The following is a 24,741-nucleotide window of genomic DNA, read 5'->3' on the forward strand; positions in this document are numbered from 1 at the left end:
ACTGAGAACACAGAGATAGATCAGAAGATATCCCTGAGGGGACTGCCTGTGTGGATCGGCCTGTTTCAAGACTACTGGAGATGGTCTGACCAGAGTAACTCCTCATTCAGGAACTGGCTGCCAGGATGGCCTTCAGTAAATCAGAGTTTAAACTGCATTCTGATGTCTTTATATCCTTATTCGGATCAAACTAAATTAATAAATAAGCCCTGTGCCTACTCCTTTCCTTTCATCTGCTATAGTAAGTTACCATATTCTCCACCTGATCTACCTGATATTATGATGACAGGAGAACTCTAGTGTTGCCCCCATGATTCACTACTGTCACTGTGGGATTTTATTATCTTGTAGGCCCAGCTGTGGAGACCACGACTGCCCACACCCACAACCACGACTTCCCCAAGGACATTTACATTTACATTTACGTCATTTAGCAGACGCTCTTATCCAGAGCGACTTACAAATTGGTGCATTCACCTTATAGCCAGTGGGATAACCACTTTACAAGATGTTTTTTTTTTTTTCTTTGGGGTGGGGTAAGGGGGAGTAGAAGGATTACTTTATCCTATCCCAGGTATTCCTTAAAGAGGTGGGGTGTCTCCGGAAGGTGGTGAGTGACTCCGCTGTCCTGGCGTCGTGAGGGATGTTGTTCCACCATTGGGGTGCCAGAGCAGCGAACAGTTTTGACTGGGCTGAGCGGGAACTGTGCTTCCGCAGAGGTAGGGCGGCCAGCAGGCCAGAGGTGGATGAACGCAATGCCCTCGCTTTGGGTGTAGGGACTGATCAGAGCCTGAAGGTACGGAGGTGCCGTTCCCCTCACAGCTCCGTAGGCAAGCACCATGGTCTTGTAGCAGATGCGAGCTTCAACTGGAAGCCAGTGGAGTGTGCGGAGGAGCGGGGGTGACGTGAGAGAACTTGGGAAGGTTGAACACCAGATGGGCTGCGGCATTCTGGATGAGTTGTAGGGGTTTAATGGCACAGGCAGGGAGCCCAGCCAACAGCGAGTTGCAGTAATACAGACGGGAGATGACAAGTGCCTGGATTAGGACCTGTGCCGCTTCCTGTGTAAGGCAGGGTCGTACTCTCCGAATGTTGTAGAGCATGAACCTACAGGATCGGGTCACTGCCTTGATGTTAGCGGAGAACGACAGGGTATTGTCCAGGGTCACGCCAAGGCTCTTTGCACTCTGGGAGGAGGACACAACAGAGTTGTCAACCGTGATGGCAGGATCATGGAACGGGCAGTCCTTCTCCGGGAGGAAGAGCAGCTCCGTCTTGCCGAAGTTCAGCTTGAGGTGGTGATCCGTCATCCACACTGATATGTCTGCCAGACATGCAGAGATGCGATTCGCCACCTGGTTATCAGAAGGGGGAAAGGAGAAGATTAGTTGTGTGTAGTCTGCGTAGCAATGATAGGAGAGGCCATGTGAGGATATGACAGAGCCAAGTGACTTGGTGTATAGCGAGATTAGGAGAGGGCCTAAAACTGAGCCCTGGGGGACACCAGTGGTGAGAGCACGTGGTGCGGAGACAGATTCTCGCCACGCCACTTGGTAGGAGCGACTGGTCAGGTAGGATGCAATCCAAGAGTGAGCCGCGCCGGAGATGCCCAACTCGGAGAGGGTGGAGAGGAGGATCTGATGGTTCACAGTACCAAAGGCAGCAGACAGGTCTAGAAGGACAAGAGCAGAGGAGAGAGAGTTAGCTTTAGCAGTGCGGAGAGCCTCCGTGACACAGAGAAGAGCAGTCTGAGTTGAATGACCAGTCTTAAAACCTGACTGGTTTGGATCAAGAAGGTCATTCTGAGAGAGATAGCAAGATAGTTGGCTAAAGACGGCACGCTCAAGAGTTTTGGAGAGAAAAGAAAGAAGGGATACTGGTCTGTAGTTGTTGACATCGGAGGGATCGAGTGTAGGTTTTTTGAGAAGGGGTGCAACTCTCGCTCTCTTGAAGACGGAAGGGACATAGCCAGCGGTCAAGGATGAGTTGATGAGCGAGGTGAGGTAAGGGATTAGGTCACCGGAGATGGTCTGGAGAAGAGAGGAGCGGATAGGGTCAAGCGGGCAGGTTGTTGGGCGGCCGGCCATCACAAGTCGCAAGATTTCATCTGGAGAGAGAGGGGAGAAAGAAGTCAAAGCATAGGGTAGGGCAGTGTGAGCAGGACCAGCAGTGTCATTTGACTTAACAAACGAGGATCGGATGTCGTCAACCTTCTTTTCAAAATGGTTGACAAAGTCATCCACAGAGAGGGAGGAGGGGGGGGAGGGGAAGGAGGATTCAGCAGGGAGGAGAAGGTGGCAAAGAGCTTCCTAGGGTTAGAGGCAGATGCTTGGAATTTAGAGTGGTAGAAAGTGGCTTTAGCAGCAGAAACAGATGAAGAAAATGTAGAGAGGATGGAGTGAAAACATGCCAGTTCCACAGGGAGTCTAGTTTTCCTCCATTTCCGCTCGGCTGCCCGGAGCCCTGTTCTGTGAGCTCGCAATGAGTCGTCAAGCCGCGGAGCAGGAGGGGAGGACCGAGCCGGCCGAGAGAATAGGGGACATAGAGAGTCAAAGGATGCAGAAAGGGAGGAGGGTTGAGGAGGCAGAATCAGGAGATTGGAGGGAGAAGGATTGAGCAGAGGGAAGAGATGATAGGATGGAAGAGGAGAGAGTAGCGGGAGAGAGAGAGCGAAGGTTGCGACGGCACATTACCATCTGAGTAGGGGCAGAGTGAGTAGTGTTGGAGGAGAGCGAGAGAGCAAAGGATACAAAGTAGTGGTTGGAGACAGGGAGGGGAGTTGCAGTGAGATTAGTAGAAGAACAGCATCTAGTAAAGATGAGGTCAAGCGTATTGCCTGCCTTGTGAGTAGGGGGGGACGGTGAGAGGGTGAGGTCAAAAGAGGTGAGGAGTGGAAAGAAGGAGGCAGAGAGAAATGAGTCAAAGGTAGACGTAGGGAGGTTAAAGTCACCCATAACTGTGAGGGGTGAGCCATCCACAGGAAAATAACTTATCAAGGCATCAAGCTCATTGATGAACTCTCCAAGGGAACCTGGAGGGCGATAAATGACAAGGATGTTAAGCTTGAATGGGCTAGTGACTGTGACAGCATGGAATTCAAATGAGGAGATAGACAGATGGGTCAGGGGAAAAAGAGAGAATGTCCACTTGGGAGAGATGAGGATTCCTGTGCCACCACCCCGCTGACCAGATGCTCTCGGGGTATGCGAGAACACATGGTCAGACGAGGAGAGAGCAGTAGAAGTAGCAGTGTTTTCAGTGGTAATCCATGTTTCCGTCAGCGCCAAGAAGTCGAGGGACTGGAGGGTAGCATAGGCTGAGATGAACTCTGCCTTGTTGGCCGCAGAACAGCAGTTCCAGAGGCTGCCGGAGACCTGGAACTCCACGTGGGTCGTGCGTGCAGGGACCACCAGGTTAGAGAGGCAGCAGCCACGCGGTGTGAGGCGTTTGTATAGCCTGTGTGGAGAGGAGAGAACAGGGATAGACAGAGGCATAGTTGACAGGCTACAGAAAATGGCTACAATAATGCAAAGGAGATCGGAATGAAATGAACTAAACATCTGGGAAAGCGAGAGAGCGGGGCCTTCCTCACTTACGTTTCACTAAAACACCCAAATATAACTCTCCCAACTTCCACCTCAGAAACTATAATTGTTGTAAACTTCAGCGGTTCAATGTTTTCTAGGAATAGACTAACTTAGTTTATTCAGCTAGCTAACTTGGTACATTATTCTTCCGTGAAAACCGTCCAGGGTACCTAGTCCTATGACGCCACAGCCAACTAGCATGCCAGCCTCCAACAACACGGTTTAGCACCAATACTCGGCCACAACAAACCACCAGTGTGTCAACACGCCAAGCAGATCATTCGTGTCCGTGTCTAACGTTGTGGGTTAGTCCCGACAGCATGAGCGAGTCTGTCGTCAACTTATTCAGCCAGTTAGTTAGCTAGAATAGTTAGCATACTAGCTAGCCATTGCTTTCTGCCAACGGAAAAACCCCTCCACCCACGGCACGAACACACAGAGAGAGCCAAGCTAAAGTTAACTAGTCACCCATGTCCCGAATTCCCTTGAACGACTCTGGCTACCAATATGTAAAAACAAAACACAAATGTAGGTTTTAACTTACCCCTAGCAGCTACTGTTAGCTAGCCAAGTGCAAAGCTAGCCACTGAATCGACTCAGCCAGTTCGCGTCTGTTCGCTAGGTCGTTCCAGCTATTGTTTAGTTAGCTATCCAGGTAGCAACAAGCTAGCTACATTTCGAGCACAGTAGCTACTTACTACCTAATGTTAACGCTTCAGACAATGAGGTTAGAAAAACAGCTAGATGGTAGGCATTATTGTATGTAATTATTGTAGGCATCTAGCTGGCATAATTACAGGCACTCTTAAGCGTGAAACAACTATCCACAGTTGCTAATAGTTACCAGTAGCTACCCGCTAGCTAGTCCAGGTAGTTGGTTAGCTAGCCTCGTGCTTCACCGGGCTCAGCAGAATACAATACTTACCTACAATAATTACATACAACAACCCACGATAACTACCTACAATACCTAACTACAATCTAACTACATAGTTTAAACTTTACTCTACACCAGGGGTGTCAAACTCATTTTAGCTCAGGGGCCACATGGAGGAAAATCTATTCCCAAGTGGGCCGGACTGGAAAAATCATGGTATATATAACTTAAAAACAACAACTTCAGATTGTTTTCTTTGTTTTAATACGATCAACATAGAACATAAAGCTGGAGCCTGAGGACAGTGTGTCCAAAATAGTACAAGCACAACATCACTATTAATCATAAAACACGTCAAGTTTATTTGAAAATTCTAAAGAAAAAGAACACACAAACACACAATGCCTCAGTGATTAATAGAAATGTTTCACAGATCACAGAACTATATCAGGGTGTCATTTCTCAGGCAGAAATGTAGATAAAAATAATGAAATCCTGTTCCCCAAACAAGTGCAAGAACCACAGAGTCAAGAATAGGTTAAATATACAAATAAAATAAAATCAATTAAAAACAATAGCACATCAACATAAAAACATATAAACATAAATCTGAAAGCGTTGCTCAAACTCCCGTAACAGTCCAGTTATTTTATCTTTGAACCGCATCATGTCTGCCACATGTTGGGTCGCACACATTTTTTCAGACAGGGGAAGTGAGCTGCATCACCACCGGCAAGTTGTGTCTCCCACAATGACAGCTTCAACTTGGAAAGAACGTATGCTGTCATAATACTGCGTGACAACTTTGTTGCGCCCTTGCAGCTGTTTGTTCAAGTTATTCAGGTGCTCTGTAACATCCACCATAAATGCAAGGTCCGGCATCCATTCTGCGGAATGAAATTCTAACACTGGTTTGCCCTTTTCTTCCATGAACTGTTCAATTTCTTCTCGTAAATCAAAGAAACGCCTCAGCACAGCACCTCGGCTTAACCATCTTACCTCAGTGTGGTATGGCAGGCCATAGATGTGGTCTTTCTCTCTGAGAAGGCTGTCAAACTGACGGTGATTCAGGCTTCTGGATCGGATGAAATTGACAGTTTGGATGACCACCTTCATTACGTTATCCATCTTTAATGACTTGCAACACAAAGCATCCTGGTGCAAAATACAGTGAAAAGTCAAAAAATCACATCCTCCATTTGCAGATTGCACTTTCTCTCTGAACTTTGTCACAACGCCTGCTTTTTTCCCGATCATTGAGGGCGCACCATCTGTAGCCAGGCTGACAGCGCGGGACCAGTCCACTCCGACCCTGTCCAGCGCGCCGACGTGTGCGGTAAAAATATCAGCTGCTGTCGTTGTATCTGTCATCGGCACCAACTCCACGAACTCCTCGGTGACGGTCAATGTGTCATCAACTCCGCGGATGAAAAAATGGCCAGTTGTGCAACATCTGTAATGTCCGTGCTTTCATCAATTGCAACCCAAAAACGCAATAAATGACTTTACTTTTTGCTTCAACTGGCTGTCCAAATCCACTGAAAGATCGGAAATCCTGTCTGCAACTGTGTTTCTTGTCAGGCTGATATTTGCAAAAGCCTGCCGCTTTTCAGGGCACACAATCTCCGCTGCCTTCATCATGCATGTTTTTACAAATTCACCCTCACTAAATGGTTTTGAAGCCACTGCGATTTCATTAGCAATGAGGTAGCTAGCTTTCACTGCAGCGTCACTGATGTCTCGGCTGTGAGTAAACACAGACTGCTGTTTCTTCAGACCCGCCAACAGTTCATTCACCTTCTCTCATCTCCGCTGTCCTTGAAAGTTGTCATATTTGTCGGCATGAAGACTCACATAGTGGCGACGAAGGTTATATTCTTTCAGCACTGCAACATGCTCTGAACAAACCAAACATACAGCTTTCCCATTCAATTCAGTGAATAAATAGGATGACCATTTTTCTTGGAACACTCTGCACTCTGCGTCCACTTTTCTCTTTTTGACAGAGACATATTGGGGCAATGAGGGTGCCAAAGCACATAATGTTAAAAGTGGAAGCGGTAATAAATATCGCGGGCAAAACAAAGTAGCTCATTGGCTGCACGTGCTTGACCTACTTGCTCTGCCCCGGTATAAACAGTTTGCTTGCTTAACACAATTGCTATTGCGCCATCCAGTGGACGCAATTGGAACAGCAGTTTATTTTATTGAAAAATTGCAGCACATTTTTATACTTAAATTTTTTTTATTTATTTTTTTAAATCATCTCGCGGGCCGGATTAAACCCGTTTGCGGGCCTGATCCGGCCCGCGGGCCGCACATTTGACACCCCTGCTCTACACCATATAAGCCAAGCTTACCTCCCGCCAGAGATAGACACAACCTCACCCGACAATGACGGGAACCACGACTTCCCCACACCCAGAACCACGACTTCCCCACCGACCACACCCACATCCACAACCATAATAATGACCACGATTGCTACCTCGACCACACCCACAACCACGACTGCCACCCCGATCACACGCAAGACTGCCTCCCTGACCCCTGAGAAACCTCAACTGAAGAGACAGGTGGTGAGAGCGAAGATGACCCCAAAGGATCCAAATCTGAACCTCATCGATCCTGCTGTTCAGGACGTCATCTTACAAGAGGTGAGTTTCACCCTGTTCATGAAGAACCATCTCAGTAATGATACAAACTGTACAGACCTCATCTCTGGTCTGGGTCCTTGTCTGTTGTGGATAATCTCCTCTGGTCTGGGTCCTAGTCTGTTGTGGATGACCTCCTCTCTGGTCTGGGTCCTAGTCTGTTGTGGATGATCTTCTCTCCTGGCCGTGACCCCACTCTGCGTGGGTGTTTCAGGGAGAGTGGGATATTCAAAAAACACATTTCCAATTCACACATGCATATTAAAAGACACGTGTACATGTGTTAAATAGGACAAATATAAGTATCATCTCCTCATAGAGTCAAAGGATTGAAGTATAGAACGTGTTAGTATAGCAGGAAGGAATGGTAGTTGTAGATCTTCAGAAAGACTATTACAGAATAATATAGTCTCTATCTGTCTGTCTGTCTGTCTGTGTGTGTGTGTGTGTGTGTGTGTGTGTGTGTGTGTGTGTGTGTGTATGTGTGTGTGTGTGTGTGTGTGTGTGTGTGTGTGTGTGTGTGTGTGTGTGTCCAGGCTCTGTCGTAGCCGGCCGCGACCGGGAGACCCATGGGGCGGCGCGCAATTGGCCCAGCGTCGTCCAGGGTAGAGGAGGGAATGGCCGGCAGGGATGTAGCTCAGTTGATAGAGCATGGCGTTTGCAACGCCAGGGTTGTGGGTTCGATTCCCACAGGGGGTATAAAAGAAAAATGAAAAAAAAAAAAGTATAATAATAATGTGAATAAACTGTAAGTCGCTCTGGATAAGAACGTCTGCTAAATGACTTAAATGTAAATGTAAATGTGTGTGTCTGTGTGTGTGTGTGTGTGTGTGTTAGTGTGTGTGTGTGTGTGTGTGTGTTTCTCCAGATAAGGAACAAGCTGAAGGAGCAGGGGTTACCTGCAGACACCAAACTGACATGGAAAAAGCAGCCCGATGGGAAGGTCTTCAACAAGGAGAAAGAGGGGTCTCCCAAGAAAGAAGAGGAGGGGGAGAAGAAGATGAAGAAGAGGAAGAAGAGGATGATGACAAAGTGAGAACTCTAATTATATCAAATGTTCTCCTGACATTTTTATTTTTATTTACATTCATTATTTGTGCTCTACTCAGCCTAACTAAATGTTTTTCATTAAGTAAATGTTTTAATTATAAACATGAATAGTGTTTTATCATTAGATGTTTTTCTTGAGAGTTTTATTACAGGGGTGTGTTCTCAAGATAGACATTGAATACATCATGTCTGTAAATTAGTTATCTGTAGTTATGTTAATATACAGTGCTGTAAAAAAATGTATTTGCCCCCTTTCAAATTTTCGCAACTTTTGCATATTTTCTTATTGAATGTTATCAGATCTTCAAAGAAAACTGAATATTAGATAAAGGGAACCTGAGTGAACAAATAACACAACATTTACATACTTATTTCATAAACAAAGTTATGTAAGACCCAGTGTCCATGTTTGAAAAAGTAATTGCCCCCTTACACTCAATAACTGGTTGTGCCACCTTTAGCTGCAATGACTCCAACCAAACGCTTCATGTAGTTAATCAGTCTCTCATGTCACTGTGGAGGAATTTTGGCCCACTCTTCCACTCAGAACTGCTTTAATTTAACGATATTTGTGGGTTTTCAAGTATGAACTGCTCGTTTCAAGTCCTGCCACAACATCACAATTGGGATTAGGTCTGGACTTTGACTAGGCCATTCCAAAACGTCAAATGTGTTGCTTTTTAACCATCTTCATTTAGACTTGTGTGTTTTGGATCATTGCCTTGCTGCATGACCCAGCTGCGCTTCAGCTTCAGCTCACAGACTGATGGCCTGACATTCTCCTATAGAAATAACACATATGGAATCATGTAGTGACCAAAAAAGTGTTAAACAAATCAAAATATATTTTATATTTTAGGTTCTTCAAATAGCAACCCTTTACCTTGATGACAGCTTTGCACACTCCTTTGACCTGTAGTGTAGCTCTGAATGGAGTGACAGATAGTGGGATCCACTCTAGCTGCTACGTGTACACATACACTGTTGATCCAAACTTTTATTCTCAACTTCTATGACCAGCTTGCTAGCTAGCTAACTATTGAGTCAAGTTGAGAAGAAAGGTTTTGATGAATATCGTATGTACATATAGCCAACTCACCATCACAGAAGAATCACATGGTATTTTGAAATGTGTAACGCTGTGCGATCCCTGAGGAAAAAGTGAACAGTAATTATGAAGCACTATGTTGCTGTACATTGTAAGAGATCTGCTAAATGGCATATTATTATTATATTATTATTATGATTATACTTATAATGCATTAGGAGTTTTGGTATATGGGATTATGAGTCTATAACATTATTAATCTATGAGCGTGCAGCGGTCTAAGGCACTGCATCTCAGTGCTAGAGGCGTCACTACAGACCCTGGTTCGATTCCAGGCTGTATCACAATCCGGCCATGATTGGGAGTCCCTTAGGGTGGCGCACAATTGGCCAGCATCGTCCGGGTTTGGCCGGGGTAGGCCGTCATTGTAAATAAGAAAGTGTTCTTAACTGACTTGCCTAGTTAAAAAAGGTTAAATAAATAAATCAATGTATAAATGTATTATCAATATGGGTTTCATAGTAAGTGTTACCGAGTATCTCTGTGCTGTCACCCATATGCTCACTGTCTCATTACAGTACACTGACCACAGCAAATCACAGCGTTAAAACACAATTCACATCCAGGTATCCCATTTAGAATCCAATACATTTTCTCTCCAGTATTTTGTCTTCACATACATTAGCCTGTGTCTGTGTTACCTGTCTCTCTGTTCCTGAGTGTTCAAATAAATATATATATATATATATATATATATTGTGATGTCACGAGAGGCTGTGTCCTGGAGGGACGTTACATCCCCCTGAGGTGGCTGCAAACCCAGACAGCTATGGCTCCATCTGCTGGTATGGTCGGGAACTCCACCCCTCTATGGCCAATCTTCCCACGCAGCTGAAACAAATGAGGAGCTGATGAGCTGAAGGTTTGGGAAGGGAAGAGACACAGTCTCCAACCTGGGCTCTCTGGAGGACAAGAGTGCTGCACGTCCACTTCCATGAGGAATATAAGGATTTGGAGATACTTACCTTTGGGAAATACTCACCTTTGGATATATGCACCTGTGGAAATACGTGAGAGACATTTGGAAGGACTTTTGCTGGGTTGGCCACTAGCTGCAACGTGGACTACAGTAAGGCTGGGGAAAAGTTATCTGAGCGAGTGAGAATTATGATTTTGGATGTGGAAGAGACATCCCTGAACTGTTAACCCTTAAAGAGCCCAAGCAAGAGAACAGAATTTTGTTATATTTTCGTTAATTTCCCAAGACCTATAATAAAATCCTTGTTTTGTTTGAACCTTGTCTCCTTGCACTACTTGAGCAATCCCGCTGAAAGCTGTGTAGCCTCTCGTGACGTCACGAGAGAGAGAGAGAGAGAGAGAGAGAGAGAGAGAGAGAGAGAGAGAGAGAGAGAGAGAGAGAGAGAGAGAGAGAGAGAGAGAGAGAGAGAGAGAGAGAGAGAGAGAGAGAGAGAGAGAGAGAGAGAGAGAGAGAGAGAGAGAGAGAGAGAGAGAGAGAGAGAGAGAGAGAGAGAGAGAGAGAGAGAGAGAGAGAGAGAGAGAGAGAGAGAGAGAGAGAGAGAGAGAGAGAGAGAGAGAGAGAGAGAGAGAGAGAGAGAGAGAGAGAGAGAGAGAGAGAGAGAGAGAGAGAGAGAGAGAGAGAGAGAGAGAGAGGGGAGAGAGAGAGAGAGAGAGAGAGAGAGAGAGAGAGAGAGAGAGAGAGAGAGAGAGAGAGAGAGAGAGAGAGAGAGAGAGAGAGAGAGAGAGAGAGAGAGAGAGAGAGAGAGAGAGAGAGAGAGAGAGAGAGAGAGAGAGAGAGAGAGAGAGAGAGAGAGAGAGAGAGAGAGAGAGAGAGAGAGAGAGAGAGAGAGAGAGAGAGAGAGAGAGAGAGAGAGAGAGAGAGAGAGAGAGAGAGAGAGAGAGAGAGAGAGAGAGAGAGAGAGAGAGAGAGAGAGAGAGAGAGAGAGAGAGAGAGAGAGAGGAAAGAGAGAGAGAGAGAGAGAGAGAGAGAGAAAGGAAAGAGAGGGGAAGAGAGAAAATAGACAGAGAGAAACAGAGAGAGAGGAATAACACCCAATTACAGAGGAGAGGGAGAGCATAGCACCCAATCACAGAGAGAGAGGGAGGACCGAACACCCAATGACAGAGGAGAGAGAGTGCAGAACACCCAATGACAGAGGAGAGGGAGAGAATAGCACCCAATGACAGAGGAGAGGGAGGGAATATCACCCAATGACAGAGGAGAAGGAGGGCTGAGCACCCAATGACAGAGGAGAGGGAGAGAATAGCACCCAATGACAGCGGAGAGGGAGGGCTGAGGACCCAATGCTAGAGTAGTTCATGTTGATCTATACACTGAGTGTACAAAACATTTGGACCACCTGCTCTTTCCATGACAGTTAATTCACCAGTCATCAGATATCAATCCAATTGATCATCTGTGGGATAAAATGGAACGAGCTAGTTGGAGTAGAGATCCACTACCAGCCAACTTGACACAACTGTGAGAATTATTGGTGTCGACTTGGGCCAGCATCCCTGTGGAACAATTTAGACACCTTGTAGATTTAATGCACCGACGAATTGAGGCTGTTCTGAGGGCAACTGAATATTAGGAAGGTGTTCCTAATGTTTTGTACACTCAGTGTATATATTTTTACCATGGCAGCCCAATAATTACCTGAATAACATTCAAATTTAGTCAACTAAAAACATTCTAGGAACCCCCAATGTAAAACCTGAGGAATTTGTCTTAAAAAACAAATTTTCAGAGAGTGAGAGCTGAGACCAGGGCCTCTGGGTTCCTGCCTGTCTCTGTGGTATACCTCTAGTCCTGTTCCAGTCAAGTGGCTTTACCTGGGAGTGTCACTCTTAATTCAGGCCTCACTCACCTGAACAATACTTAACACCACACAACCCTTAGTTTTTAGACGTGAGGAGGTGGGTCCTTTTCTGTACAGTGAGGCCAATTCTGGGCAATATGTCTGTCTAGAGGACTGGGTTATCTCCTATGGATCAAGAGTACCATCACATGCAAATGTTCTGTATAGCCTCTCTAACTGTTTCCTTCTCTTGCTCTGTCCAACCCCTTTTCCAGTGGGATGAATGTCAAGTGCACAGATGTTTTTGTTGATAAATAACACATTCAAGGAAATTAGGAACAGTGTAAGGTTTATAGGTTAAAACTGGAGAGACGGAGCGAGAGAGAACGAAAGACAGAGTTACCTTCAAGTAACAGGTGAGGCAATTTTGGATTGTATAATCATGTTGAAAATCTAGAAATTTTATTGTAGAGAAGTGTATTTATAGTTTTTCCCCCAATATTTTTTCAGATATAAGTGGTACATTTCCAAAACTCTTGGAACACAAACTCTAATTGTGTAATATCCTCTGTCTTATGTTCAAAACCTTTCATTGTGTTTTCATTGTGTTTAAAGTCAGGCAGTGTGTGACCATAGGAATCATGTTGCAGTTTGGAAGGTTCCAGTGTAGAATAATCAACCATGTGTTCTTACCCTTGATGGCCCTCTGAAAATGTTATGTTGAGGTTTTTCACCCCAACCCTCTTCCAATACTTTAAAAACCTGGCCTAACAATCAGTGATTGTTCATGTCTCTGAACAGGTGATAATGTGGGGAGCACTATCTTCACCTGTCCTATCACGAACATATCAGTAAAGAAGGAGAAAGACAGTTTGCATTTATAAAGTTTTGTAAAAGTCTGTGTACAGTATACATTTTAATCATATAACCTTTGAATTTCACAGTGATGGAACCATTTTTGTATCTCACCCTGCTAATCTCAGGTCAGTTTAGTGTGTGTGTGTGTGTGTGTGTGTGTGTGTGTGTGTGTGTGTGTGTGTGTGTGTGTGTGTGTGTGTGTGTGTGTGTGTGTGTGTGTGTGTGTGTGTGTGTGTGTGTGTGTGTGTGTGTGTGTGTGTGTGTGTCCCAGCAAACATGCCCACTTTGGGCTGAAGAGTCCTTGTTAATCGGCTCCCTACTGGCCCCCAAGACATTGGCCCAGAGTGACCCAGCGTGAATCAATGGTAACATTTACGAGCCCTAAATTCTGTTTGGTGTTTTCACATATGGTCCTCTTTTAAATAACTGATCTCAGCCCTCTTTAAAGTGAACTAGGTAAAAAAAAAGAGCTAAATAACTCAGTTCTCTTTGTATTCACACTGCCCTTGCCTTTGAATGAGGACTCAACTATTTTGCTAGTTCACTTCACCTATTTTGTGGAGTGAGTGCTCTTTGCATTCACACGTCTACGTTTAGAAAGAAACCAAGATCTTTTTCCAACATTCACTCAGTGCGCTCTGGGTTTTTACAAAGCATAGGACAAGCCATTCAATCAGAATGTGTTATCGGACAGCTAGATATACCTACTTACATTTTGGAAGCTACTATATATATACACATAATAATTGTAATCAGAAGATACTATTAACATTTACTGTACATTGTATTTCTAACATAATGAATAGCATTAGAATAACTGCAGAATAACTGCAGAATAAATCATGCTTTAATTCAAAATTGTACACCCAAGGTAGGCTACTGCCCCTTTAAGAGCTAGAAGAGATTTTGTAGCCTATGTTGTGATTCTCCCCAAATAGGTTGTCTTCGCACGTTATTCAAACCCCACAATCAATAAACAGCTTATGAAGCTCTCTTAGCCTATAGATCACATATGGCAAACAAATCACCTGAGCTAAAAACTCCACACATTTTGGAATTTCTGTGCATCGTTGACAATCGCTAATCAATATCCAAAAACAACACACATTTTTTCCCGTGAACCTGCACATCATCATCTTCTCTCTTTTGTGGCACCAATGTGAGGGTTTATGGCAGGGGAAACGGTGTTGCAGTAGTCTAGTGTGTGGTGCGGGAAACGGTGTTGCAGTAGTCTAGTGTGTGGTGCGGGAAACGGTGTTGCAGTAGTCTAGTGTGTGGTGCGGGAAACGGTGTTGCAGTAGTCTAGTGTGTGGTGCGGGAAACGGTGTTGCAGTAGTCTAGTGTGTGGTGCGGGAAACGGTGTTGCAGTAGTCTTGAGTGTGGTGCGGGAAACGGTGTTGCAGTAGTCTAGTGTGTGGTGCGGGAATAATGACAAGCGAACCTGGGGAGCTTTGTGTTCACATTGGCCTAAAAAAAGTGACTTTACCAGCGGAATTCAAGCGACCATCAGACCATCTCAGTTCGATTCGCTTCTGGGGCTCTTTTGAGGGGTCTGAGTTCTTTTGAAGTCTTCACACTGCACAAAAAAATTAAGCAAACCTCACTGAGTTAACAGAAATTGGCTGAAAGGGCCCAAGTGTGAAAACTACCTTATTTACAGTGAGGGAAAAAAGTATTTGATCCCCTGCTGATTTGGTACATTTTCCCACTGACAAAGACATGATCAGTCTATCATTTTAATGGTAGGTTTATTTGAACAGTGAGAGACAGAATAACAACGAAAAAATCCAGAAAAACCCATGTCAAAAATATTATAAATTGATTTGCATTTTAATTAGGGAAATAAGTATTTGACCGCTCTGCAAAACATGACTTAGTACTTGGTGGCAAAACCCTTGTTGGCAATCACAGAGGTCAGATGTTTCTTGTAGTTGGCCACCAGGTTTGCACACATTTCAGGAGGGATTTTGTCCCACTCCTCTTTGCAGATCTTTGTTTCTGTATGATATGTTGGATTAAGGAATAAAGACAGACACCAATGTTCAGTTCAATAGCCTTGTTAAGCCTTGTACAAATCCCTACGCGTGGAGTCTGGGGAACAGTCCAACTAGTCGATTACCTATCAACTAGACTCCGTAACATCATCCTTTTCAATAGAAAGTGCAAACATAACGGCATAACATTGCGTTCTTAACAGTCAAGTCATAACAATTGAAAAGCATGACATTTTCTTTTTACTTCAGCTGTCATCTTCCTTTTTTAAATTAACAGACAACAAGTTAAGTCTCTTGCTTACAGAGTAAGCCTGTCCGATGGCTTGCACAGCCGACCCACCCGTGAGTAAGTATTGGCTCTGACAGGGGGTAGGATTAGGGCCACGAGCTGGAGAGTTTGGTGGGGTAGAAGCTTCACCTTCAGTTGGCTCATGTCTCAATTCTGCACCCCCTTACCCTTAGGCCTGGACTGTGATCCAGCTCATCTAAGTGAGTGTATGGCATGTTCTGGTTTGTCTGCTCTGCTACGCGCAGATCCACCCGATTGCGACGATAGAGGGAGCCACCAACATCCACCAGGTAAGAACGTGGTGCAACTCTCTGTAGGCATGTGCCCAGCCTCCAAAGTCCTGTGTGGTCTCCCGGCAGCGGTTTCATCCTTATAGTTTCACCCACCTCCAGCTCTGGTAGGTCTCGAGCAGTCCGGTCGTAGAAGCACTTAGCGAGCTGCTTTCTGTGACGCAGTTTGTCCGTGACGCCAACCATGACGCAGGGCTCAAGTAGCTTGTTAGCTACGGGGATAGTAGTCTTCAGACGTCTGGACAGAAGGCGTTGTGCTGGGCTGCTGTCCATGTTTTCGGTGGGTGTGTTCCTCCACTGTAAGATCGCTTTCCATGGGTCGTTGCTGTCGCGCAAGGCCCCTGCTTAACAGGTTTTTGCAATCTTGACAGCTGATTCTGCCTTGCCATTTGCTTTTGGGTGTCTTGGAGAGGAGGTCACGTGGTCAAACTCCCATTCTGAGGCGAAACGCTTGAACTGTGCAGTGAATTGTGGGCCATTGTCCGTGATTACCTTGTCAGGCTGACCTTGCCTTGCAAACTGCGCCTTGCAGCGCTTTATGACCGTCTCTGCGGACAAGTCAGGGAGCAGTTCAATTTCCCAAAAGTCAGAGTAATGATCAACGAGGAGAAGATAGTCCTTTTGTCTGTGGCTGAATAAGTCCATGCTGATGATTTGCCAGGCCCTTGTGGGCAGTTCGTGTGACATCATGGTTTCCTTTTGCTGTTCATGAGCGTACTTTCGTTGCATGTGGTACAGTTGCTGACAAAGTCTTTAATTTCTGCTTGCATGTTTGGCCAGTATAATGTTTCACGAGCCTGACGGTAGCATGCGTCACCTCCGACGTGACTGGAGTGTATGCGGGTAAGCATCTCTGGACGTAGTGATTTGGGAATAATGACCTTCTGACCTCTGAACAAGACGCCATTTTGCACACTGATCTCATCTCGAAAGGTCCAGTATTCTCTCACTGTGAAAGGTGTCTCCTCTTTCAGATATGGCCAACCTGCTAGAGCCATGGACTTCAGTGACTGTAGGTGTTCGTCCTTGTCAGTATGTTGCCTGATCTGGGCTAGGCGGTGATCTGTCACGTTTAAGTAGTCTGCCTGATTGATCTGTTGAACATCTTGTTGTTCCTGCTGTAGCGAGCAGATGGCCTGCCGCTGATAGGCAGTGCCTCTACCTGTACATTGTGCTGTTGCCCTGCTCAGTGTGTCGCTGATGTACATCTCAGGTCCTGGCTTGTAAATGACCTTCAGGCTGTAGTTTTGCAGAGTCAGGAGCATACTTTGAAGCCTCTTGGGCGCGTTGAGGAGAGGTTTACTGAATATGGCAATGAGTGGTTTGTGGTCAGTTTCAGCGGTGACCAGCTCTCGACCATATAAGTAGTGATGGAATCGCTGGCAGGAGAAGACGATGCTGAGGCACTCTTTCTCAATTTGTGCATAGTTTTGTTCGGTGGGGGTGGCGCTCTCGAGGCAAACGCAAACGGGCTGGCCTTCCTGCATAAGGCAGCATCCAAGTCCCCTTTGGCTAGCGTCGCTCTGGATTGTGACAGGCTTCGTGACGTCGTAGTAGCGCAACACTGGCATGGATGAAGCCAGAGATTTCATCTCCTGCACTGCGGCCTCGTGCTTGGGTAGCCAGTGCCATGGTGTGTCTTTGTCCAGCAACCGGCGCAGAGGCTCACAGACTGCTGATAGGTGTGGCATGAACTTTGCAAGATAGTTTGCAAAGCCGATGAGACGCTGTACTCCTTTTGCATCAGACGGGTTTGGCATGTCGAGGATCGCTTGGACCTTGTCTGGGTCCGGCTTCAGGCCTTTTGCCGAGAGAATGTGGCCATGGAAGTGGACGTCTTTCACCTTGAACTGCAGCTTCTTCAGGCCAAGACGAAGCTTAACTGATCGGCAGCGCTCCATCAGTGCCAGGAGCTTCACATCGTGGTCGCGTTCTGCTTCTTCGTCTGTTTCACCACAGCCTACGATCAGGATATCATCGGCGATGGGTTCAATGCCCTTGAGCCCAGCCAGTAACTCGTGCTGCTTGCGTTGGTATACCTCAGGCGCCACTGAGACACCAAACGGGAGCTTGAGCCAGCGTTTCCGACCCCAGGGGGTCCAGAAGGTAGTCATGAAGCTGCTTTCTTCGTCCAGCTTGCATTGAAGGAATGCATCTCGGGCATCCACCAAGGTGAAAATCCTGGCCTTGGGAAGCTTATAGAGGACATCCTCTAGTGTCGGCATGATGTAGTGGGATCGTTTCAGTGCTTGGTTCAGATGCTTTGGGTCGATGCAGACCCTCAGCTTCTCTGGTTTTTTTCACTATGACCATATTGCTGATCCAGTCAGTTGGTTCAGTCACAGATGTCATGTGGCCATCGGCCTCGTACTTGTCCAGCTGGGCCTTCACAGCCACTTTCATTGCAATGGGCACATTGCGAGGAGCACACTGGACTGGAGTAATGCTCTCATCCACTTCAAAGTGTACCTCCCCAGGCACTGATTCAACGGGCATGTTGAATACATCGTCATATCTGCTGAGTAGTTGTTCTTTGGACAGGGGGTCCATGCTGGACATGATCCACAATGTGCAGGTCATTTGGTACAGTGAACTGCATCAGTCCTAGGCGTTCGCATGTAGAGCCTGAGAGGAGAGGATTTTGACTGGTTTTCACAATCTCGAACTCCAGCTTGTGTTTGCGTCCCCGAATAACACATTCGGTCTCAAAGGTGCCCATAGAGCTCATTAGTTCTCCTGAGTACAGCTTTAGTCTAGTATCGCTGGGAAATAGATGTGTGTCAGGTGCCAGATTGATTTTGTCTTTGTAGCTCATTACGTTGCATGTAGCACCCGAATCCAGTTGACATTGTTGTTGCTTGTTGTGTAATCGTAGTGTCACAAACCATTTCTTCCCTCTTGAGTGTACAGCCCCAATGGATTCATGCATGTAAATGTCACTTTCACTGTTCAGCTCTGAACATTGAGTAACATCATCAACACAGTGAATCTTGCCCTCACTCACCCCTTCTTTTGCTTTTGAGACACACTTTTGCAAAGTGATTATTAGTTCCACAAGCTCTGCATGGTTTTCCATATGCCGGGCAGTGCTCTTTGCCACGTGTGTGTGTGTTCCCACAGTATTTACATGCTACGGGGCTCTCTGTGTTCACCGTTCGTGGTGAATTACTCTGCCTCGATTGGTTTTGTCTGAATGTCTGCCTAGCAACAGCGTGAACAGTATCAACGTCGGAGCGTGGGGTTTCCGTTTCCATTGCTCTCATTCTCATGTCAGTGACTTCAGCAGTGCGGCACATTTCGATGGCAGTTACTAATGTTAAGCCTCTCTCTCTCAGTAGACGCCGTCGCGTATTCTCATTTGCAATTCCCAGTACTATTTTGTCACGAATCAGTTCATCTTTCAATCCCCCGTATTCACAAGTGGCGGATTTCTCTCTCAAACGGGTTACAAAGTTGTGTACTGACTCACCCTCTTCCTGTTTGCAGCTTCGCGAAAAACGAACCGCTCGTAAATTACGTTTCTGGCGGGTTTGAAGTAATTCCCAATGCATCCAATATAGCCTTTGCATCACACTGTTGTCGTGCCGTGAGGGTGAGATTGTGCCGGTAGATATGCCTGCATTCGCTGCCCATTAAACTCCTCAGAGTTGCCGCTTGTACCTCGTTGGGTTTCTCATGTAGACCCGGTCGCCAGCGCATAGTCCTCGAATTCATCCCTGAAGTTGTCCCAATTAGTATTCCAGTCCCCTGTGAGAACCATGTGATTTGGTGGCGGAATGTTCGCTGCCATAGCAATGGAATAGGAGATTTCTTTGTCTTCAGTCATGGAGGTAGGTAGTGATGCTAGCTAGCCAGCTAACACGGAGTTGATCAGTGTTGTGAGTAGGAAACGGCTTGTGTTCGCATATGGAACGTAACTGCGCCTATACTGTACTTAGCTACAAAAATAACAAACGTGTGTTTTCCGAGCCACTTCTGATACCATGTTTCTGTATGATATGTTGGATTAAGGAATAAAGACAGACACCAATGTTCAGTTCAATAGCCTTGTTAAGCCTTGTACAAATCCCTACGCGTGGAGTCTGGGGAACAGTCCAACTTGTCGATTACCTATCAACTAGACTCCGTAACAATCTTCTCCAAGTCATTAATGTTTCGAGCCTGACGTTTGGCAACTCGAACCTTCAGCTCCCTCCACAGATTTTCTATGGGATTAAGGTCTGGAGACTGGCTAGGCCACTCCAGGACCTTAATGTGCTTCTTCTTGAGCCACTCCTTTGTTGCCTTGGCAGTGTGTTTTGGGTCATTGTCATGCTGGAATACCCATCCACGACCCATTTTCAATGCCCTGGCTGAGGGAAGGAGGTTCTCACACAAGATTTGACGGTACATGGCCCCGTCCATCGTCCCTTTGATGCAGTGAAGTTGTCCTGTCCTCTTAGCAGAAAAACACCCCCAAAGCATAATGTTTCCACCTCCATGTTTGACGGTGGGGATGGTGTTCTTGGGGTCATAGGCAGCATTCCTCCTCCTCCAAACACGGCTAGTTGAGTTGATGCCAAAGAGCTCGATTTTTGTCTCATCTGACCACAAAACTTTCACCCAGTTCTCCTCTGAATCATTCAGATGATCATTGGCAAACTTCAGACGGGCCTGTATATGTGCTTTCTTGAGCAGGGGGACCTTGCGGGCGCTGCAGGATTTCAAGCCTTCACGACGTAGTGTGTTACCAATTGTTTTCTTGGTGACTATGGTCCCAGCTGCCTTGAGATCATTGACAAGATCATCCTGTGTTGTTCTGGGCTGATTCCTCACCTCTCTCATGATCATTGCAACTCCACGAGGTGAGATCTTGCATGGAGCCCCAGGCCGAGGGAGATTGACAGTTATTTTGTGTTTCTTTCATTTGCGAATAATCGCACCAACTGTTGTCACCTTCTCACCAAGCTGCTTGGCGATGGTCTTGTAGCCCATTCCTGCCTTGTGTAGGTCTACAATAAATTAAAAAATAAATTAAATTATTTAGCAGACGCTCTTGTCCAGAGCGACTTACATGAGCAATTAGGGTTAAGTGCAGACGCTCTTGTCCAGAGCGACTTACATGAGCAATTAGGGTTAAGTGCCTTGCTTAAGGGCACATCGACAGATTTTTCACCTAGTCGGCTCGGGGATTAGAACCAGCGACCTTTCGGTTACTGGCACAACGCTCTTACCCACTAAGCTACCTGCCGCCCCCCACAATCTTGTCCCTGACTTCCTTGGAGAGCTCTTTGGTCTTGGCCATGGTGGAGAGTTTGGAATCTGATTGATTGATTGCTTCTGTGGACAGGTGTCTTTTATGCAGGTAACAAGCTGAGATTAGGAGCATTCTCTTTAAGAGTGTGCTCCTAATCTCAGCTCGTTACCTGTATAAAAGACACCTGGGAGCCAGAAATCTTTCTGATTGAGAGGGGGTCAAATACTTATTTACCTCATTAAAATGCTAATCAATTTATAACATTTTTGACATGCGTTTTTTCTGGATTTTTTTGTTGTTATTCTGTCTCTCACTGTTCAAATAAACCTACCATTAAAATTATAGTCAGATCATTTCGTTTTCAGTGGGCAAACGTACAAAATCAGCAGGGGATCAAATACTTTTTTCCCTCACTTTATCTAATGTGTTACATTACACCAGAAAGACAACAGAGCTGCTGCTGTCATTCACTAACATGTTGCTGCTGGGCTTTAAGTTGGCTAGCCTGTGTTGGGTTGGTGTGGGCTAGCCTGTGTTGGGTTGTTGTGGGCAAGCCTGTGTTGGGCTGGTGAGGGCTAGCCTGTGTTGGGTTGGTGAGGGCTAGCCTGTGTTGGGTTGGTGTGGGCTAGCCTGTGTTGGGCTGGTGAGGGCTAGCCTGTGTTGGGTTGGTGAGGGCTAGCCTGTGTTGGGTTGGTGTGGTGTGGGCTAGCCTGTGTTGGGTTGGTGTGGGCTAGCCTGTGTTGGGTTGTTGTGGGCTAGCCTGCGTTGGGTTGGTGTGGGCTAGCCTGTGTTGGGTTGGTGTGGGCTAGCCTGTGTTGGTTTGGTGTGGGCTAGCCTGTGTTGGGTTGGTGTGGGCTAGCCTGTGTTGGGTTGGTGTGGGCTAGCCTGTGTTGGGTTGGTGTGGGCTAGCCTGTGTTGGGCTTGCTGTGTGCCCACCTTGCCCACTGAATACCCACGCAGGGCAAATGCGTTCATGTATGCTGGGTGTGTGTTTGTTTATGGATGTAGGTATGTGTGTGTTTATGGATGTAGTTGGTGTGTGTGTGTTTGCACACCAAGGTGTACTGTATGTTCACAGATCCATAGAAAGTGTGGTTGGGGTTGAGAAGTTGCCGGAGAATATGTCCCTCATGAATCATTATTCTGTTCACAGGCTTCTACACACCTTCCTCATGTCTTCATCAATTTCACCTCATTAACAACTCTATGAACTGGACTGACGCCCAGAGTTACTGCAGAGCACAGTACACTGACCTGGCCACAGTAGATGACACGGTGGACCTGAACAGGCTGATTACTACTCTCAATTATTATAAAAACTGGTTTTGGATCGGACTGAAGAAAGGAGACTCCATGAAGTGGCAGTGGTCTCTGGCAGACAGACGTTTCTACAGAGAGGGGGAGACTGAGTTCAGAAACTGGGACACTGGGACGCCCCAAAATGGCAACTGTGCTTTTTATGAGTACAGCTGGGCTGTGGAACAACACCTCCTGTGATGACCAGCATCACTTCATCTGTTATGATGGTGAGTGTTTAATTTGACTAACGATGAAGCCTGTTCTAAGTGCCAGGGCTGTCATTGAGCAGAAACATAGACTCATGATGGCTTTAAGTTGTTAATCAGTTATCAAATCAATGAGAACATGTACAATAGATGATCAGTAGATTATATTTCATTGGATTTTCGCATTGATTATTAAATTTGACTTTTGCAGGAAAACAAAGCACCAACCTAACATACGTCTTAATTCAGGAGAAAAAGACCTGGAGAGATGCTCAGAGTTACTGTAGACAGAATCACACAGACCTGGTCAGTGTGAGGAACCAGACTGAGAACACAGAGATAGATCAGAAGATATCCCTGAGGGGACTGCCTGTGTGGATCGGCCTGTTTCAAGACTACTGGAGATGGTCTGACCAGAGTAACTCCTCATTCAGGAACTGGCTGCCAGGATGGCCTTCAGTAAATCAGAGTTTAAACTGCATTCTGATGTCTTTATATCCTTATTCTGATCAAACTAAATTAATAAATAAGCCCTGTGCCTACTCCTTTCCTTTCATCTGCTATAGTAAGTTACCATATTCTCCACCTGATCTACCTGATATTATGATGACAGGAGAACTCTAATGTTGCCCCCATGATTCACTACTGTCACTGTGAGATTTTATTCTCTTCTAGGCCCAGCTGTGGAGACCACAACTGCCCCCCTGCCCACATCCACAACCACGACTTCCCCACCGACCACACCCACAACCACGACTTCCTCACCGACCACACCCACAACCACGACTTCCCCACCGACCACACCCACAACCACGACTTCCCCACCGACCACACCCACAACCACGACTTCCCCACCGACCACACCGCCAACCACGACTTCCCCACCGACCACACCCACAACCACGACTTCCCCACCGACCACAACCACAACCACGACTTCCCCACCGACCACACCGCCAACCATGACTTCCCCACCGACCACAACCACGACTTCCCCACCGACCACACCGCCAACCACGACTTCCCCACCGACCACACCCACAGCCACAACTTCCCCACCGACCACACCCACAACCACGACTTCCCCACCGACCACACCCACAACCACGACTTCCCCACCGACCACACCCACAACCACAACATCCCCACCGACCACACCCACAACCACGACTTCCCCACCGACCATACCCACAACCACGACTTCCCCACCGACCACACCCACAACCACAACTTCCCCACCGACCACACCCACAACCACGACTTCCCCACCGACCACACCCACAACCACGACTTCCTCACCGACCACACCCACAACCACGACTTCCCCACCGACCACACCCACAACCACGACTTCCCCACCGACCACACCCACAACCACGACTTCCCCCACCGACCACACCGCCAACCACGACTTCCCCACCGACCACACCCACAACCACGACTTCCCCACCGACCACAACCACAACCACGACTTCCCCACCGACCACACCGCCAACCATGACTTCCCCGCCGACCACAACCACGACTTCCCCACCGACCACACCGCCAACCACGACTTCCCCACCGACCACACCCACAGCCACGACTTCCCCCACCGACCACACCCACAACCACGACTTCCCCACCGACCACACCCACAACCACGACTTCCCCACCAACCACACCCACAACCACGACTTCCCCACCGACCACACCCACAACCACAACATCCCCACCGACCACACCCACAACCACGACTTCCCCACCGACCATACCCACAACCACGACTTCCCCACCGACCACACCCACAACCACAACTTCCCCACCGACCACACCCACAACCACGACTTCCCCACCGACCACACCCACAACCACGGCTTCCCCACCGACCACACCCACAACCACGACTTCCCCACCGACCACACCCACAACCACGACTTACCCACCAACCACACCCACAACCACGACTTCCCCACCGACCACACCCACAACCACGACTTCCCCACCGACCACACCCACAACAACGACTGCCACCCCGACCAAACGCAAGAACCCTGAGAAACCTCAACTGAAGAGACAGGTGGTTAGAGTGAAGATGACCCCAAAGGATCCAAATCTGAACCTCAGCGATCCTGCTGTTCAGGACGACATCTTACAAGAGGTGAGTTTCACCCTGTTCATGAAGAACAAACTCAGTAATGATACAAACTGTACAGACCTCTTCTTCTGGTCTGGGTCCTAGTCCATTGTGGATGACCTCCTCCCTGGTCTGGGTCCTAGTCTGTTGTGGATGACCTCCTCTCTGGTCTGGGTCCTAGTCTGTTGTGGATGACCTCGTCTCTGGTCTGGGTCCTAGTCTGTTGTGGATGACCTCCTCTCTGGTCTGGGTCCTTGTCTGTTGTGGATGAACTCCTCTCTGGTCTGGGTTCTTGTCTGTTGTGGATGACCTCCTCTCTGGTCTGGGTCCTTGTCTGTTGTGGATTACCTCCTCTCTGGTCTGGGTCCTAGTCCATTGTGGATGACCTCCTCTCTGTTCTGGGTCCTATTCCATTGTG

At 47.0% G+C, this 24,741-nt stretch overlaps 1 protein-coding gene across 1 annotated transcript; it reads left to right on the top strand.

The window, feature by feature from the left end:
- Window positions 1–6,935: 6,935 nt before the first annotated feature.
- On the top strand, window positions 6,936–22,908 carry LOC123486010 (macrophage mannose receptor 1-like). Its single transcript, XM_045217157.1, has 3 exons — window positions 6,936–7,155; window positions 21,856–22,146; window positions 22,419–22,908. The coding sequence occupies exons 1-3, from the start codon at window positions 6,936–6,938 to the stop codon at window positions 22,829–22,831; spliced, it is 924 nt and encodes a 307-aa protein (XP_045073092.1). The 3' UTR covers window positions 22,832–22,908.
- The last annotated feature ends 1,833 nt before the right edge of the window (window positions 22,909–24,741 follow it).

This window comes from Coregonus clupeaformis, unplaced genomic scaffold, assembly GCF_020615455.1.
Source record: "Coregonus clupeaformis isolate EN_2021a unplaced genomic scaffold, ASM2061545v1 scaf0946, whole genome shotgun sequence".
NCBI classification, from domain to species: domain Eukaryota; kingdom Metazoa; phylum Chordata; class Actinopteri; order Salmoniformes; family Salmonidae; genus Coregonus; species Coregonus clupeaformis.